Source organism: Artemia franciscana, chromosome 16, assembly GCF_032884065.1.
Source record: "Artemia franciscana chromosome 16, ASM3288406v1, whole genome shotgun sequence".
In the NCBI taxonomy this organism is placed as follows: Eukaryota; Metazoa; Arthropoda; class Branchiopoda; order Anostraca; family Artemiidae; genus Artemia; species Artemia franciscana.
In genome coordinates this window covers 10,984,336-11,001,938 of record NC_088878.1, presented here as the reverse complement: position 1 = coordinate 11,001,938, position 17,603 = coordinate 10,984,336, and the positions used below count along the sequence as shown (strand labels likewise).

Genomic DNA, 17,603 nt, shown 5'->3' with positions numbered 1-17,603 from the left:
AAACATTTTTGAGAGAGTGGAGGCTGTTAGGGGGCCAAGGAACAGGTCCAATAGCTTATTTTCCGTACTCAGTTTGAAACTTGCAACCATAAGAGCCCATGAGGTATCTCACGTAAAAAAAAGTACTATACAAGCACGATTCTCACAATTTGTAGGGGCCCAAAAAAGGTGAAAGGCTTTTTTTTCACCTGCTCAAAAATTATTTTGTTAATTCCTTGGGTCACGAAGGCGTCACTGTTGATTCCCCTCAGAAGAAACAAAAATTTCTAAAACTCAGAAAAGGGTGAAAACTCAGTGTCTTCAGAATGGCTTAAAACTTACAACTGTAAGCTTCTGAGCAAAAAAAAAACTCATGCAAAAAATTAGACCAGGGATACCTAAAATTAGGGGCACCTAAGGGGGCACCTAAAATTAGCACCGTTTCTTTTATCATTCTTTTATTTTTATTTTTTTCTAATGGGCTTGAAACCTGCATCTGAAAGTCTTTGGGTCAAGGGGTTCCCAGTTTGAAAAAAAAAGAAAAAAAAATATCGATTCACTTGAAAACGGGGTCCAAAAAGGGCAAAAATAAATCTTTTGTCTGAGAAACTCGAGACTTCAGGATCATTGCCTGGGCTAAGGGGACATATAATTTTTCTTCGAAGGGGATAGGCTTGAAGGGGCCCAATGATAAAAATCTTCACTGATCAGTCTAAAATTGGTTTGTGTAATTTCTAGGGCCAAGAGGGACCTGATATTGAAAATTTGTTTGGGCGTAAGGTCCTCTAAGAACAGGGCTCGAAAAGGACTAAAAAGTTTTTTTTCTGATGAGCTAAAAACTTATGTGCTTCAACAATGCCTATCCACGGGGTTAGAGGTTGTGAGTCCCCCCCCCCCGAAATCTTTGTCCAACTAGTAAAAACGTAACAAAAATGAATATGAACAAATTTTTGACGTGTTTAAAAAAGTACAAAACCTTTCCAAACAAATATTTTGTAAGACCCCTCTCCCCTCCCGAAAAAAATTCTGGATACGGCCCTGGTTTCAGTACTTGAACCAAGAAAAATTCAATGCACAAGGAAAAATGGAAACAAAATTGTCTCTCCTGAACAGGTGGTAATAAATTCTTTTTTTTTCTGAACTGATTTAAATTTAAAGCCGTAATTCTCTGGGCCAAATAGATTCCGTATAAGAAAGAATTAGGCCTAGGGATATGGTCCCCCTCCTCCGAAAACGGCATGATAAAATAGGACAAAATTTTATATTTTTTTACTATTGATTTATTTGTTAATTTATTCATTGGCTGGAAACTTATATTTGATTGTCTTTAGGTCAAGCGGTGTTTTAGAGTTTGGCTGCATGGATATGTGTACCTGAAATTGGGAAATAAATTTTGTTTTCTCCGATTGGTTTAAGCTTACACAACATATAAACAGGGGCTTTTTGAACACAGTGAAGGGAAAAAACTTCGAAGACAATTTGTCCATTTGATTCGTGCCACTCAAAATAGGCCCATATTTGCTTTGCCTCCGTTCAGCTCTCAGCTTAATAAGCATTTATATATGACGAAACAGAAAAACAGAGGAAATAACATTCGGAAAAATATTGGATTGTACCAATTCACGACTTCCTAAATGTGGTCAAATAAAAAATTCCATTTAGGTAGATAAAAATCATTTTCAATAAAGTGCAAATGACGCTCTGCCATTTAGAGGGTCCAAGGAGGAGATTACAGTCCTACTTTTATTTGTGGTAATTTTTGTTTGTCTTAAATTTTATTTGATTATTCATATTAATTTTTGTTCGTTTTAGGAGTCATCTATTCATCCAAAGAAGCATCTGTTATCTTTATGCTTTTGTGATTATTCATTTTAATTTCTGTTTCATTCGTTCATTCATAATAATTGCTGGTTTTCAAGCTTAAACAATTAAATTAATTCTAGGTTCTAGGTTTTGAGATGGCTCTTAAACCCTTCTTTGAAAACCTTTTTTGGACAAACAGTTTTATTTAAATAATCTGTCAAAACTTTATTATTTTAGCCTGAAAAAAAAATTGTCCACAGCTTAAAACAAGCTGTGCGGGAATAAGAGACGACCTAATTGTAATGTATTTTTCCCGTCATTAAAAAGAGGTAAAAATCGGGGAAAGAGAGGGACCAAAGAATAAACAAGCAAAAATTTAATGCTTGGAAAATAGGAAAACCCTCAAAAAATAATAATAGTAATAATAATTATAATAATTTATTTGTAATCCACTGTATACTACGTGTAAATTGTCGAGTAATAGAAAAAAAGCAAAAAGAAAAAAAGCTAAAAAACTAACAAATCCAACAGCAAAAACAAGCGCTGAGAAAAAAATATCAGAAAAAGCCATGGTGTTTGGGATAAGACTATATATTGTATATATATATATATATATATATATATATATATATATATATATATATATATATATATATATATATATATATATATATATATGTGTGTGTGTATGTATATATATATATATATATATATATATATATATATATATATATATATATATATATATATATATATATATATATATATATATATATATATATATATATATATATATATATATATATATATATGCAAATTCGAATTTTTGTTCATTCATAAACATGCACTTATCATATACATATATCAATACATACATGAATGTAATACCCATAATAATAATTAAAACAATCGCACGAGAGGAGGAAAAGGAAATATATCACAAGCCAGCCCCTTCGTTTAACTTGGAATCCAACGATTTAAATTACTTCAATATATCAATTTGCAGTAAAACCTAGCAAATATACATATGGTTTTAAGTATCTTTGGGCTGAAGAAAAGAATATATAGCTTTTAAACTCTGTCAGTTGAATAAAGACTGGTAGAAGAATGATACTTTCCTGAATGCATCAAATTAAAACAGTACCTTAAATATTATTCTTTTTTTTTAATCATTGCTCTGTGTCAACATAATCTTCCCTTTGACTTGATTTGTTTCTTTTAATTTCCCCAGTAGAGTATGTATTACGGAAATTGAAGGGATAAAAGCAAGTCAGTCCGAACAAACCTAGTATTGATTACCAGAATTACAGTAGCTACTTCATTTTAACGTACTTAATAATACGTACTTAATACTTAATAGTACTTAATAATAAAGAACAGTGTCTGCCGACGATATTTTGCCAACGATGCCATAGCGACAACCGTTTTTCCAACGATATTAGAAAAAAAAGGTTTTTTAAACTGAAAGTAAGGAGCAGCATTAAAACTTAAAAGGTACAGAAATTATAAGGTATATGAGGGGGGTCACCCTCTTAATACCTCGCTCTTTACGCTAAAGTTTTTTTTTGCTCCAGTTACTTAAGAATGATTACTGAATCGCAAAAGCTGTTTAATTAGAATTATAAGCTCTTTTAAAAGTTCAAGAGAAACTTTAGTGCTAAGTCTTGTTTCACGCTAAAGTTGTTGCCTGAAAAAAACTTGTTTTTTAAAATTTAGTTTCGGATCATCTTTTTTAAATAATTCTGGGAAATATGGCTTCCTTTCCATGTAAAATTCCCCTCCCCCACGAAAAATTCCTCCATAGAAAGATCCTCCCACGTAGCCCCTGCCCCTTCCCTCCACCAGAAAAAAGAACATGAAAAACATCTGTATACTTCCCAATAGCCAAAACCATATGTAAACAATGGACAAATTTCATAGCTTACAGCCCTTTCACCGGGGACTGTTGGGGTCAAGTCATCCTCAAATATATATTTATTAGATTTTTAGACTACGCTGAAAAAATGGCTATCTCAAAATTTTGATCGGGCGACTTTGGGGGAAAAATGAGCGTTAGAGGGGGTTAGATGCCCTCTAATATTTTTGGTCAGTTAAAAAGGCACTAGAACTTTTGATTTACTATCAAATGAGCTCTCTCCCGATCTTCTACGATCACTGGTTTTATACGATCACCCCTGGGGAAAACAAACAAATAAACATTCATCCGTGATCTTTTCTTCCGGCAATAAATGTAAAATTCCAAATTTGTGTACATAGGAGCTTGAGACCCCTACAGTATGGTTCTCTCGTATGCTGAATCTGATGATGTTATTTTCATTAACATTACTTGATTTTTTTTGGAGTGTTTCCCCCCTTTCCAGAACTGGGTAAGTTTTCTCAGGCTAGTAACTTTCGACGGAAAACATTAAATTTGATTAATTTTGCATATTTTGAATAAGCATCAAAATTCATTTCTTTTCATGTATTTATTATCATGAAGATTCTGTTTCTTAGAGAATTGGTTACTATTAAGCCTCATCACTCCTTACTTACAGTTCGTTATCACGAACTGTTTGATAGTAACAATGATTTATATAAGAGCTAACTTAGGACTTCTGAAATAGTGTGATGTAGTAACTAGCTGATCAAGTTGCAAATGCCATATCTTGGGGGAAGTTACTGGTATGACACCCCCTGGAGTAAAAACGTAATAAAAATACATATAAACAAATTTTTGATGCATTAAAAAAAAATTTACCCTCCCCCCTGAAAAATCCTAAATGCGCGCTCGATAGCTACTACATTAATTGCTAATGTAGTACCTAAATTTTTAATGAGGACCTAAACAATTTTTAGTTGCATTTGTGAAAACAAAATGAATTTGATTCACTAATCATCATACTAGAGACTCGTGGGTTTTTAGAATTGATTGATCTAACAAAACGAAAGTTTTAAGTAAGGAAGTAAAGAGTGACGTTGAAACTTAAAACGAACGAAAAAAACTGCTTTCACGATTACGATTATCTGTAAAACTAGCTCAAACAAAATAAATTGTGCTATTTTCCATTCTCTTTAGAATTCTTAAACTATCGCTTTACTGAAAGCACAAATTGACCCGAAAGAATAATATAAATTTAAAATGTCTCAATGACCATGATATCGATAGCTCTTAGCTTACAATTACACTTTTTTAAGACACTCAAGCAAGCTTGGTTTTCAATAAAGCACTAGTTTTTACAACGACTGATTTGATGTAATTTCCCTTAGGGAAAAAATAGAAGAAGGAGACATATCAGTGCTTTCCATGCAAAAAAGTAATTATCCTTGTTGTTCAAGATGAGGTGCTGCAATTCCCCTGCACAGGGTATACCATGGCGATTCCAATGGTATACTTTTAATTTCTATCCGATGCCCTTTTCGAGGGGTTTAAATCTCTTTTTTAGAATTTCTATGACTTTTATTCTGCAAAAACTTTTACTATTCGAATTAATAGAAATAATAGTTATTATTTTGAATGCAACTGGCAATTTTTTCTCAGTTGACAGTTTTTGTTTTAAAATCCGTTTTTATGGCACTTGGTATTAACCAAGTGACATATAGCAATCGCCAATTCTGTCGGTCTGTCTGTCGGTCTGTCGGTCCCGGTTTTGCTACTTTAGGCACTTCCAGGTAAGCTAGGACGATGAAATTTGGCAGGCGTATCAGGGACATGACCAGCTTAAATTAGAAATAGTCGTTTTCCCAATTTGACCATCTGGGCGGGGGGCCGGTTAATTCGAAAAAATAGAAAAAATGAAGTATTTTTAACTTATGAGCGGGTGATGGGATCTTAATGAAATTTGATGTTTGGAATGATATTGTGTCTCAGAGCTCTTATTTTAAATCCCGACCGGATCTGATGACATTGGGGGGAGTTGGAGGGGGGAAACCTAAAATCTTGGAAAACACTTAGAGTGGAGGGATCGGGATGAAACTTGATGGGAAAAATAAGCACAAGTCCCAGATACATGATTGACATAATCGGAACGGATCCGCTCTCTTTGGGGTAGTTGGGGGGGGGGTAATTCTGAAAAATTAGGAAAAATGAGGTATTTTTAACTTCCGAACGGATGATCGGATCTCAATGAAATTTGATGTTTAGAAGGATATCGTGTCTCAGAGCTCCTATTTTAAAGCTTGACCGGATCCGGTGGCATTGGGGGGGGGGATTTGGGAGGGGGAAACCTAAAACTTGGAAAACATTTAGAGTGGAGGGATCGGGATGAAACTTGGTGGGAAAAATAAACACAAGTCCTAGATACATGATTAACATAAACGGAACGGATCCACTCTCTTTGGGGTATTTGGCGGGGGGGGGGGGTATTTCTGAAAAATTAGAAAAAATGAGGTATTTTTAACTTACGAACGAGTGATCGGATCTCAATGAAATTTTATATTTAGAAGGATATCGTGGCTCAGAGCTCTTATTTTAAACCCGACCGGATCTGGTGACATTGGGGGGGGGAGTTGGGAGGGGGAAACCTAAAACTTGAAAAACACTTAGAGTGGAGTGATCAGGATGAAACTTGGTGGGAAAAATAAGCACAAGTCCTGGATACATGATTGACATAAACGGAACGGATCCGCTCTCTTTGGGGTAGTTGGGGGAGGGGTTAATTCTGAAAAATTAGAAAAAATGAGGTATTTTTAACTTACCAACGGGTGATTGGATCTCAATGAATTTTGATAATTAGAAGGATATCGTGACTCAAAGCAATTATTTTAAATCCTGACCGGATCTGGTGACATTGGGGGAAGTTTGGGGTGGGGGAACCTAAAATCATGGAAAACGCTTAGATTGGAGGGATCGGGATGAAACTTGGTGGGGAAAATAATCAGAAGTCTTACATACGTGACTTACATAATTGGAACGGATCCGCTCTATTGGGGGGGGGGGGGGTAATTCTGAAAAATAACAAAAAATGACGTATTTTTAACTTACGAAGGAGTGATCGGATCTTCATGAAACTTCATATTTAGAAGAACCTCATAACTCAGATCTCTTATTTTAAATCTCAACCGGATCAAGCGTAATTGGGGGGGGGGGCAGTTGGGGGGACCGGAAATCTTAGAAAATACTTAAAGCGGTGGGATCAGGATGAGACTGGATGGGAAGAATAGAAACCTGTCTAAGATACGTGACTGACATAACCGGACCGGATCTGCTCTCTTTGGTGGAATTGGGGGGGGGGGTAATTTTGAAAATTGAGGTATTTGTAACTTACGAAAGGGTGACCAGATCTTAATGAAATTTGATATTAAGAAGGATCTTGTGCTTTAAAGTTCTAATTTTAAATTCCGACCAGATCCTGTGACATTGGGGGGATTTGGAGGGGAAAACCGGAATTTTTGGAAAACGTGAAAATTGGGGTATTTTTATCTTACGAATAGATGATCGGATCTTAATGAAATTTGATTTTTAGAAGAAATTCATGTCTCAGAGCTCTTATTTTAAATCCCGACAAGATCTTTTGACATTGGGGGGAGTTGGAGGGGGAAATCTTGGAAAAACACTTTGGAGTGGAGGAATCGGGATGAAGCTTGGTGAATAGAATAAACAAATGTCCTTGATACGTGATTGACAGAATCGTACTGGATTCACTCTCATTGGGGGAGTTGGGGGGAGGGGTTCGGTGATTTGGCGAGTTTGGTGCTTCTGGACGTGCTAGGACGATGAAAATTGGTAGGCGTGTCAGGGAGCTGCACAATTTGACTTGATAAAGTCGTTTTCCCAGATTCGACCATCTGGAGGGCTAAAGAGAGAGGAAAAATTAGAAAAAATTAGGTATTTATAACTTACGAGTGGGTGATCGGATCTTAATGAATTTTGATATTTAGAAGGACATCTTGACTCAGAGCTCTTATCTTAAATCCTGACCGGCATTAAGCCTCTTATTTTCCTTTTAAAATCAATCTATTGATTCATAGAATTTTGTTAGAGCTCATACCAAATGATCTCTTGGCTCTTAGCTCTTCTCGCCTCGTCACAAGTGCCATATGAGCTCTTGTTAAAATTTAATTACGATAGGCCATGCTTCACTCTTTAAACATGATTTTTTTTTCATTTCAAGATTTACTTAACTTAATACAAATTGCTATTATGTTTTTAAATGTGGTTATAAAAAAAAATTATTCTAAAAATTCCCTTTTCCTACTTGGGATCAAATCTTTGAGTAATAGAATGAAGTAGCGAACTGTTCCTATCATTGTGATGCTTTGTCGCTTGGACTGCGCACCAATCATCTGGGGCAATAATATCATCATACTTGACTTTTCCGTTAAAAACAGGAAATTCATTTTCGAATTTTACATTAATGTCAGTGTTACGCCTACAAGTTATACACGTCTAAGAAATTTGTCAAACACTGTTTTTACGCTTTTCTCAAAGGGGGAACCAGCAGGACAATGTTGATCAGGAGGAGTGAACTGTGATTTTAAGACATAGCAAGCTGTTTCTAGCAAATATCTCAGAAACATGAATATATCACACACAGCATGCAGGTGGGTCAGTGACAATCATATAATTACCCCTCTCCCTCGAAACGAATATACTAGATGACGCAAAAGTTTTAATTAAAAGAAATTCAATCAGGTTTCTTCTCTTGGATATGTTTACATTACGATCAAGGTCTTTATCCATCCATTTAAATTATAAAAGTATTTATCAATTTATTTACAGATACGTACGAGTATGCTATGCCCGATGTTCAAGGGGTACCGTTACTACCTCACAACTCTTCGGATCATTGTGCACCCTCTCAAGAGTTCTCGACTTTCGTTGACAAATCCACCCTTGGCCCTTTGCACGAATGTTCGATGTCACGTGCTTTGTCTTCCAAAAGTGGCTCTACTAATAGTTCGTCAAAAAAGGTAGTGCTAAGAATTTGGGTTTAGTTTAGTTTATAATGTGTATAGTGGCGCCGTTTGGGGGAGGAGTAAGGGAGTAGTTGAAAAAATTGAAAACATTAATAGTTGAAAAAATTATTATATAGCCTTTGCCCCTCAACTCTCTGGATGTGAACCCCTCTTGACCCCCCCCAATAAACATGCTGGAGCTACATTCCTGAATATATGATTACCGATCCCGCTGTAACATTTTTTTAAAGAAAGAAATGGATTTTATTCATAAATAATAAATACAACAAAACCCGTAGGAAAGCTTATTCAGGTAAATAATCGCCTCACTAGGCCTGAATAAAAATCAACAATCAGTATGAAAGGTGATGAAAATGAACCACCAACAAACAAAAAACGACAAAAGTCAATTGGTTACCTTTGAGAAATTGAGAAATATTTCTTTATTTATTCAAGTTTGTAACGAAGTGTATACTAAGATTTTCTAAGCGAACTGGTAGTTTAAAGCACCAGTTACTAAACACTTGCTTTTGTATTTAATTTGTTTTCATATAAAAGTCTGGCATTGAATTTGAATATTTTGACAATTTAAAATATTTGCCACTACAAGTTTTCTCCATTAATGTGTCTATTGATTATCATCTTTTCTTTGTAAAGATTATTACAACAAAGAGGTACAATAAGTATCTTGAGATGTTGAAATCTTGCCATTAGTGTTTTTAAATGAGTTGTTTTATTTTTATTTTTGCATGAATAATAATAAAAATTAACAACAAAATAAACCGTGAACATAATTTTTTGTAGTGTGATGGAGTAATCAAAAGCAACAAAGATAAACCAATAGAATTAAAGCAAGCTTTAAACACGTAAGGATAAGAAAGTAATCTTTTCTATTTTTGTGCGTTCTACTAAAGCACTTAGTTCAAAATTTAACTTAGGTTTAGTTATTTAGAATCAATGTAGCATTAGTTTTTTTTTTCAAGATAAAAAGACCCATTGACCTCTGCCAAAGTCAGCTCCATTTTCAGTATGATGAGGCAATTTTCCTAATCATTACCCTAATCTAAGAACAAAGAACCAGATGCGATAATTTGATACAATTCCACCAATTAGAGATATCCTGGAAATGATTCTCAGCTTAAAATTAGTTGTTGGAAAAAAGGTTTCCACTAAATATCTGAAAGATGACAGCCTAGTTTGACAAAACATGATGGAAAGTGTGACAGAACAAAGTAAGAAAAATTCAAATGATAATAAAAAGGAATATTAAAACGAGCACAAATGTCAAATCAAAAAAATTTTGGGTAGGGAAAAACATACTTTTTAAAATCAATTTTTCAATTGTTTTCCATGGAAATACCAAAAAGTATTTTTATATGGAAATTTTGCGATTTAAATATATTTTCAAAATATCAGGGAATCTAGGCCCCTGTAGACACCATCTTATGTCAATCCTTCAATAATTCAAGAAACACACGAGTAGTTTGACGAAATTTTCAACGTTTTTATCATGCATCCTTTGGAAGGAATGGAGTAATTTGTTTACATTTCCTTTAAAAATAACATTTTCAATGTAGAAGTTTAAGATAATTGGTAAATGAGAAATGGTAAAGAAACACAAGAGTAGTTTGACGAAATTTTCAAAGTTTTTATCATGTATTCTTTGGAAGGAATGGATTAATTTGTTTATATTTCCTTAAAACGGAATGGAGTAATTTGTTTATATTTCCTTTACATTAAAACGTCCCGGTCTGTACTTCATCAACGTCCCGGTCTGTACTTCATCAACGTCCCGGTCTGTACGCTAAAGTTTGACTCTTTCTCTCAACTCTACTTTTTAAAACAGTAAAAAACTTTAGCGTAAAGAGCGAAACCTTGATGAGGAAGCAGCCCCTTTCATATACGAAGTAATTTCTGTTCGTTTTAAGTTTTAATGTCGCTCCTTACTTTCAGTTAAAAAGCTTGTTTTTTTTATTTAATTTCTGAACGTTTTTGAATCAATGCATGTTTTGATTTTGGCTCTCCTCAGAGGAATAATTAAAACCAAGTTTGCATTTTTTTTTTTTTTTGCTAAATGGCTTTCTCATAGTTTTGATCGAATAATTTTAAGAAAAAAGGAGTGGGGGAGAAAGCCTAGTTGCCCTCCGATTTTTTGACTTAAGAAAGAAACTAGAACTTTTAATTTTTTGCGAATTTTTTTATTAGTAAAAGATATACGAAACTTAAAAATTAGCTTACGTAACGAACTTTTGTATTCTCATTTTTTATTACATAAATGAGGGGGTTCACCCCCTCGTCAGTACCTCGCTCTTTAAACTAAATCTTAAATTTTGTCCCAATTCATTAAGAATGACCCCTGAATCAAAAAAGCCGTAGAATAAATAGTTGAAATTACTAAAAATACTTTAGCGTAAAGAGCGAAATATTAGGAGGAGGTGAGCCCCTCATATGGGTAATAATTTCTGTTCGTTTTAAGTTTTAATGCTGCTCCTTACTTCCAGTTGAAAAAAAACTTTTTCATATTTATTTTTTCATTGTTTTTTTTTTTTTAAATAATGCTAGAAAGTCCTGCGCTCCCTTCATGGAAAATTTTCTTCCCCGATGACAAATTCTTCCAAGGAAAGCTCCCCAAATATATCCCCCAACATACCGCCTCTTTTCAACCCCTCCCCCCAACCAAAGTATCCCTCTGAAAACGTATGTACACTTCCCAATAACCATCACCATATGTAAGCACTGGTCAAAGTTTGTAACTTGTAGCCCCTCCCACGGGGACTGTGGGGTAGTAAGTGGTCCCCAAAGACACAGTTATAAGATTTTTCGACTACGCTGAGTAAAATGGCTATTTCAGAATTCCGTTGACTTTGGGAAAATAATTAGCGTGGGAGGGGGCCTAGGTGCCCTCCAATTTTTTTGGTCACTTAAAAAGGGCACTAGAACTTTTCATTACCGTTAGAATGAGCCCACTCGCAACATTCTAGGACAACTGGATCGATGCAATCACCCCTGGGAAAAAAAAACAACAAATAAACACGCATCCGTGATCTGCCTTCTGGCAAAAAAATACAAAGTTCCACATTTGTGTAGATAGGAGCTTGAAACTTCTACAAACGGTTCTCTGATACGCTGAATCTGATGGTGTGATTTTCGTTAAGATTCTATGACTTTTAGGGGGGTGTTTCCCCCTATTTTCTAAAATAAGGCAAATTTTCTCAGGCTCGTAACTCTTGATGGGTTAGACTAAACTTGATGAAACTTATATATTTAAAATCAGCATTAAAATTCGATTCTTCTGATGTAACTATTGGTATCAAAATTCCATTTTTTAGAGTTTTGGTTACTATTGAGCCGGGTCGCTCCTTACTACAGTTCGTTACCACGAACTGTTTGATTCACTAATATTCAATATTACAGCAATATTCAATTTAATTAACTCAATTGTATTGAATTTAATAACAATACTTCACTCAATAACAGAACAAAAAAACTCAATTTTTAAAATGATTAAACACAGTTGGCTAATTTATTCCTTTTTTTCCTCAACTAGAGCTCAGAAAGAATGAATAATACTCAATCATTCCGGAAGCAATTTGAGAAAATGATTGTTCCTGATATCTCCATGTCAAGCTTGCAACTCAAAAAGCGAATCGCAAGCGGAACTTTTGGAACGGTAAGTTTAATAATTTACTTTATATAACAGTATATTGGCCCCCATAAATTTATCCAGCCAGACCTGAATCAGCTACTGCTACTATTCCAATCTGTTCGTAAATTTACCGCCAATAAAATTTGCACGATTGTAATTTTTTTTTTAATTAAAAGCTAATTCAGTGAATTGAGCAATAAAATGTTCTTCGTTAATTATACAACTCTGTAATCTAATTTGACTCATTACGTACCCAAACGCTCAATTGGAATTCTTTGACAATGACAATTAATGGCATTTTTTTACAACCGATCGAGAATTTACTACAACTTTCCATTCTCCATTCCCGAACACATTCTCCATTCCCATTTCACATTCTCCATTCCCACACACCATTCTCCATTCCCAAACACATAAATGAAAAAAATGGCAAGAGTTTCTTCTACCAGATATTTATTACATAATAATCAGTACCACCGATTTATCATTTTTCAATTTTCTACAGTGTTTCTTGTATTTGCTCTATCAATTTTGCATCTGAACCACTCAAAAAGGCCTCTTGAGTGATCGATTGCTCTTCAAGAATTTAGAATTAATTTCTTATTCGCTTCTTGCCTTTTTTACAAAGTTAATTATGCCTCTGAGGCTGAAAGTGAGTGATTGTTTTAAATACAACTTCACATTGTACACTTCTGTAGAATAATGATAGTTTAGGTGATGGATTAATTGTCAGCCTAATACATATACTTGAAGAAATTTTTTTTTAAAAGTGAATGGCCGGTTTTCCATTATTTTCTGAAATGAGCAACCTTTTAATAGCCACTTTGCAATAAAAAAGTCATATAAGCATTACTCATACAATCTCTCATACTTTTGGAACGGCCCAACGCCCGTTCCCCTTCAATCTTGGCCCATTTTCGTTATTTTATTATAATATTGAACTTAATTGTTGACGAAGCGCTCGCCTCAATAAGTTGAACAATAAATGAATAACTTTTTAAAATCAGCTTACTTCATAATATTTTCAATTTTATTTTTGGTTTATTGAAATATAGGATTTTATGAAATGCTATCCTTGCTTCAATGACTCTTTGTCATTATCAACATTATTTATGTGAAATAGTTTTTTTTATGTTTAATTAATAGACTTTTATTAAAAATATGCAAAATAAATACTGAACGGAAACGTATAAGAAAAAAAAATAGTAAAAATAGTAACACCCAAAACCTATTGAAATTTAAATTAATTTTTATTTTTGTTTTCCGTGTGTGTCTAGGCTCGTTGCTTTTGATGAGCAACTTTAAAATTAATGAAACTAATATATTTAGAATTATCGTAAAAATTCAATTCTTCTGATGAGTATATTATTATCGAAACTCTTTTTTTTAGAGTTTACTTACTAATACCGCGATGCCACCTCATCTTGCAGTTCATTATCGCAAACGGTTTCATGACGGAGTATTCTTTTATGACCAGGTTACGTGTTCTTAACGCGTTTTATTCCATATATTGTTTATATGGCCCATGCGCTCCATATATTGCCCATATATTGTTATATTGGCCCATATATTGTTTATCATGGTTGTGGCATTTACCGTAATTATTGTATTAACTCCTCAATTATCAGGGCTATATGTAACATGTAGGGTCTGTGTGTGTCACTCATAAGAGCCTGAGTCAATGTCCATTTTACCACAGTTCTCAATCCAGCGATTACAATTAAAAAGGCATTGGAAAGGTGCTTTGATATTCTACCTTTGTTCAATTAATTCATTGTTAAACTGCAACCGAACGTTGATATGAACGTTAATATGGCATTGGAAAGGTGCTTAGATATTCTACCTTTTTTTCAATTAATTCGTTGTTGAACTTCAACCGTATGTTAATATGACCTTATGAACGTTAATACGGTATTGGAAAGGTGCTTTGATATTTTACCTTTGTTCAATTAATTTGTTGTTGAACTTCAACCGAACGTCAACAAGACCTTTGTGTCAAAAGGTATTGATATATTCTTAAAAAGTTATACCGAAAACATTTTGAATATAAGCTGGATGCATGCCAAATTAAAAAGGTTCAATATTTTGTGTTTAGTTAAAAAATAAAATCGATATCCTCGTTTTTAATTGCTGTGGCCATGATCCAGTAGCTGTCTCTCTCGGGGAACACATCTTGCATCAACAAGAATACCTCACATACCTTGGGGTGTTTGTAACTATCTTTTTGCCTGGAAGACTAAGAAAGCCTGGTCTAGTTGCCCTATGGTTAAAGCTAACCTTATATTCTAGCCACTCTGAATAACTCTTAAATAATACGCTTTCTTTCTCTCACACTCTTTTGTTCACTTTTCTTGCACTCCTTGAATTAAAATAGTAATAACACTCTGTATACAAGACGGGGGTTGCTAGTTCATTGATAGCACTTTTTTTTAGAATCTTTATTTACCGTTTTTTTCTGCTTTTGTAGTGTAAAGCTATTTTTTAGTACGGCGTAAAGTTAAGTGCAATAAATTGCAGACTTGTGATGTCAACATTTTTAGAACTCCAAGTGGAAAGATCATATAACACCATAGGAAAGTTAGACCCCCGGGAATGACGAGACGCATGCAAATTACAAAATTTAGCTTTCATTTGCAATATGCTCCAAGGGTTCGCCCACTTTCCTTTTTTCGCTTTTGTTATTAGAAGTCTTTTTATCTTCTCTGCTTTCCTCCGTTTGGTTGCTAGTTGCTATTCTGCACTTTACGAGTGGAAATAAGCATAAATATATAAAAGCATATATATGTATCTAAGAAAAAAAACTCATGTAAGGTTAGAGACCTGAACTGTTTATAAACTTTATTATTTTATATAGACATTTTAGAAAGGATTATTGATTGGTTCACTAGTTCAGTATGTAGTATTATTATTCTTAGGGTTGAAGAAAAGCAGTAAGAGTCAAGAAAATGTCAGTTTTTTTTTAAAATTATTAAAAAAGATTGTTTCTAACAATAAGTTGAAAAACATATGAAGCAGTCTGATTTAAACCACTTGACCACCAATTTGTTTCACTGGTATTTGATTAAAATCTACTTTTAAAGGAAAATTGTGTTTGTTTAAAGTTTTGTGAGTCACATCTGTGTATATTTTTTTTTTGTTTCTCGAGTTCTTAAACAACAAAGTTATTTAAGGACTAGAGAATAAATTGTAGTGGCAAATTTATATTCTGCAGGAAGCAGAAGAATAATTTCTTATATACCCCCGTCTCAGAAATGTTGCTCCCTTGCCAACGAAATTTTATGAACTTGCCAAACTGAAAAACTTAAAACTTATAAAACTGATAAAGAAACAAACGGAATGAATTATAAGGAGAAAAATTTAAATAATAGTAGGAAATCATCAGACATACGCGATATAGAGGAACCAGTAAGAGTGAAAAAATAATGACTGAAAACATGAAAAACTAAAAAGAATAGTTGGGAATGAAGGAATATTTTGAAAAAGAGAAAAATCTAAAACTCTAATTTGAAGAACTATGATGTTTAAGAGCTAAAGAACAAAGATTAGAAGTCAGTAGAAATTCATATTAGGAAAATATGAAAACGTTAAAAAATTCAAATAAATAAGATAGTAATAAAATAAGTTCTCTTTTTCAATATCCTTATAATTCATGTTATCTAAATATGCACAGTGCCATCTGTGTCAACCTTTCATGTTTGTCTTATTCAGATATACGTGGCAGAAACTGTTGTTCCTGATTATGGTTCTATGTATGGGGCTCGTAAGACTGTTGTTGCAGCGAAATTTCTTCCCCCGACATCAGGAAAGGACAAGGCTGCCTTTCTCCAAGAAGTGCAGATGCTTGCAGCCTTAGATGATCAAAATATTTGCCGTGTTCTTGGTGTATGTGCTAATGATGATCCGTTTTGCGTTTTACTGGAATATCTGGAACATGGTGATCTTACTCAGTACCTAAAGTCGAAAGAATTATCAACTGGACTAAATAACTCTAAAGAGGAGTATATCAGGTTAGCATGTTATTACTGCAAGTCACACCTGATTTTTAGTTATTTGACTCGTACATAAGTGATAAGCGTTTTGGTTTGCTTTTGAGATACACTTTTTTTCTGGGGAAATTATATTATGAAACTTTTTTCTGGGAAAATTCTGTTCTTCCTAATGAGTTTTGTATTGCAGGTAATATCGAACAGCTTTCTTGGTTCAATTTTTAAGTTTAAAAAAAATCCACAAAATAATAAGCGTTTTGGTTTGTTTTTGACATATACTTTTAATTTGAGATTTATTTCTGAGGAAGTTATGTTCTACCTAATCACTTTTGTATTGCAGATAATATTGAAGAGCTTTCTTGGTTAAATTTTTTAGTTTGCAAACAAAATTAAATCCCTTAAACACAGCCTATTTCTCTTGATTTCTTATTTTTTTTTCAAAAGTTGTTCCGGAAAAAAATTGTCATCTGGGATAAATAATTTAAAGAGGAAAATGTCAGGTTAGCCTGCTATTTCTGCACGTTGCACTGTTTGCATAAGTTATCTAACTCGTACGTAAGTTATCAAACTTATCAAAAGATTGATAAATCTTTTAGCGACATGGCTCAATAGTAACCAAAACTCTAAAACACGGAATTTTGACACCAATAGTTACATCAAAAGAATCATATTTTAATGCTGATTTGAAATATATAAGTTTCATAAAGTTTAGTCTTGCCCATCAAACGTTATGAGCCTGAGAAAATTAGTTTTTCTTATTGTTTTAGAAAGTAGAGTTGTGACAGAGTCAAACTTCAGCGTAAAGAGAGAGGTGTTGCAGAGGGGACAGCCCCTTTCATATATGGAGTAATCTCTGTTCGTTTTAAGTTTTATTGTCGCTTCTTACTTGCAGTTAAAAACTTGTTTTTTGTTTAATATACATTAAAAGCTACAGGCGTTTTGCCTTGTTTTCGACATAAATGTTTTTTTCTGGGGAAATTAAATTTTGAAACTTTTATCTGCGGGAATTATACTCTGCTTTTTCAATTTTGTATTACAACTAATGCCAAATAGCTTTCTTCATTTGATTTTGAATCCAAAATATTTGAAATCCGTTTAACATAGCTTATTACATTTGATTTTTTTTTTTTCTTCAAAAGATGTTCCAGGAATGAATTATCACCTTGGATAACTAACTCTGTATCAGGTTACTATGCTACTTCTCCAAGTCGCAATGTTTGTATAATTTACTTGACCCGTAAACAAGTCTTATCGTAAATAAATTTTTCACGAATAACGGATTTTTTTATTTAAATTTTCACAGTTAAATTTTCAAT

The 17,603-nt window shown here is 33.6% G+C and overlaps 1 protein-coding gene across 1 annotated transcript in view; it reads left to right on the top strand.

Moving 5' to 3' along the window:
- Positions 1-17,603, top strand: part of LOC136037067 (discoidin domain-containing receptor tyrosine kinase B-like) — a 184,432-nt gene that overhangs the window by 143,070 nt on the left and 23,759 nt on the right. The window contains exons 11-13 of the mRNA XM_065719504.1: positions 8,480-8,670; positions 12,203-12,325; positions 16,010-16,308. Coding sequence (XP_065575576.1) covers positions 8,480-8,670; positions 12,203-12,325; positions 16,010-16,308 — 613 coding nt within the window. The remainder of the gene's footprint in view (positions 1-8,479; positions 8,671-12,202; positions 12,326-16,009; positions 16,309-17,603) is intronic.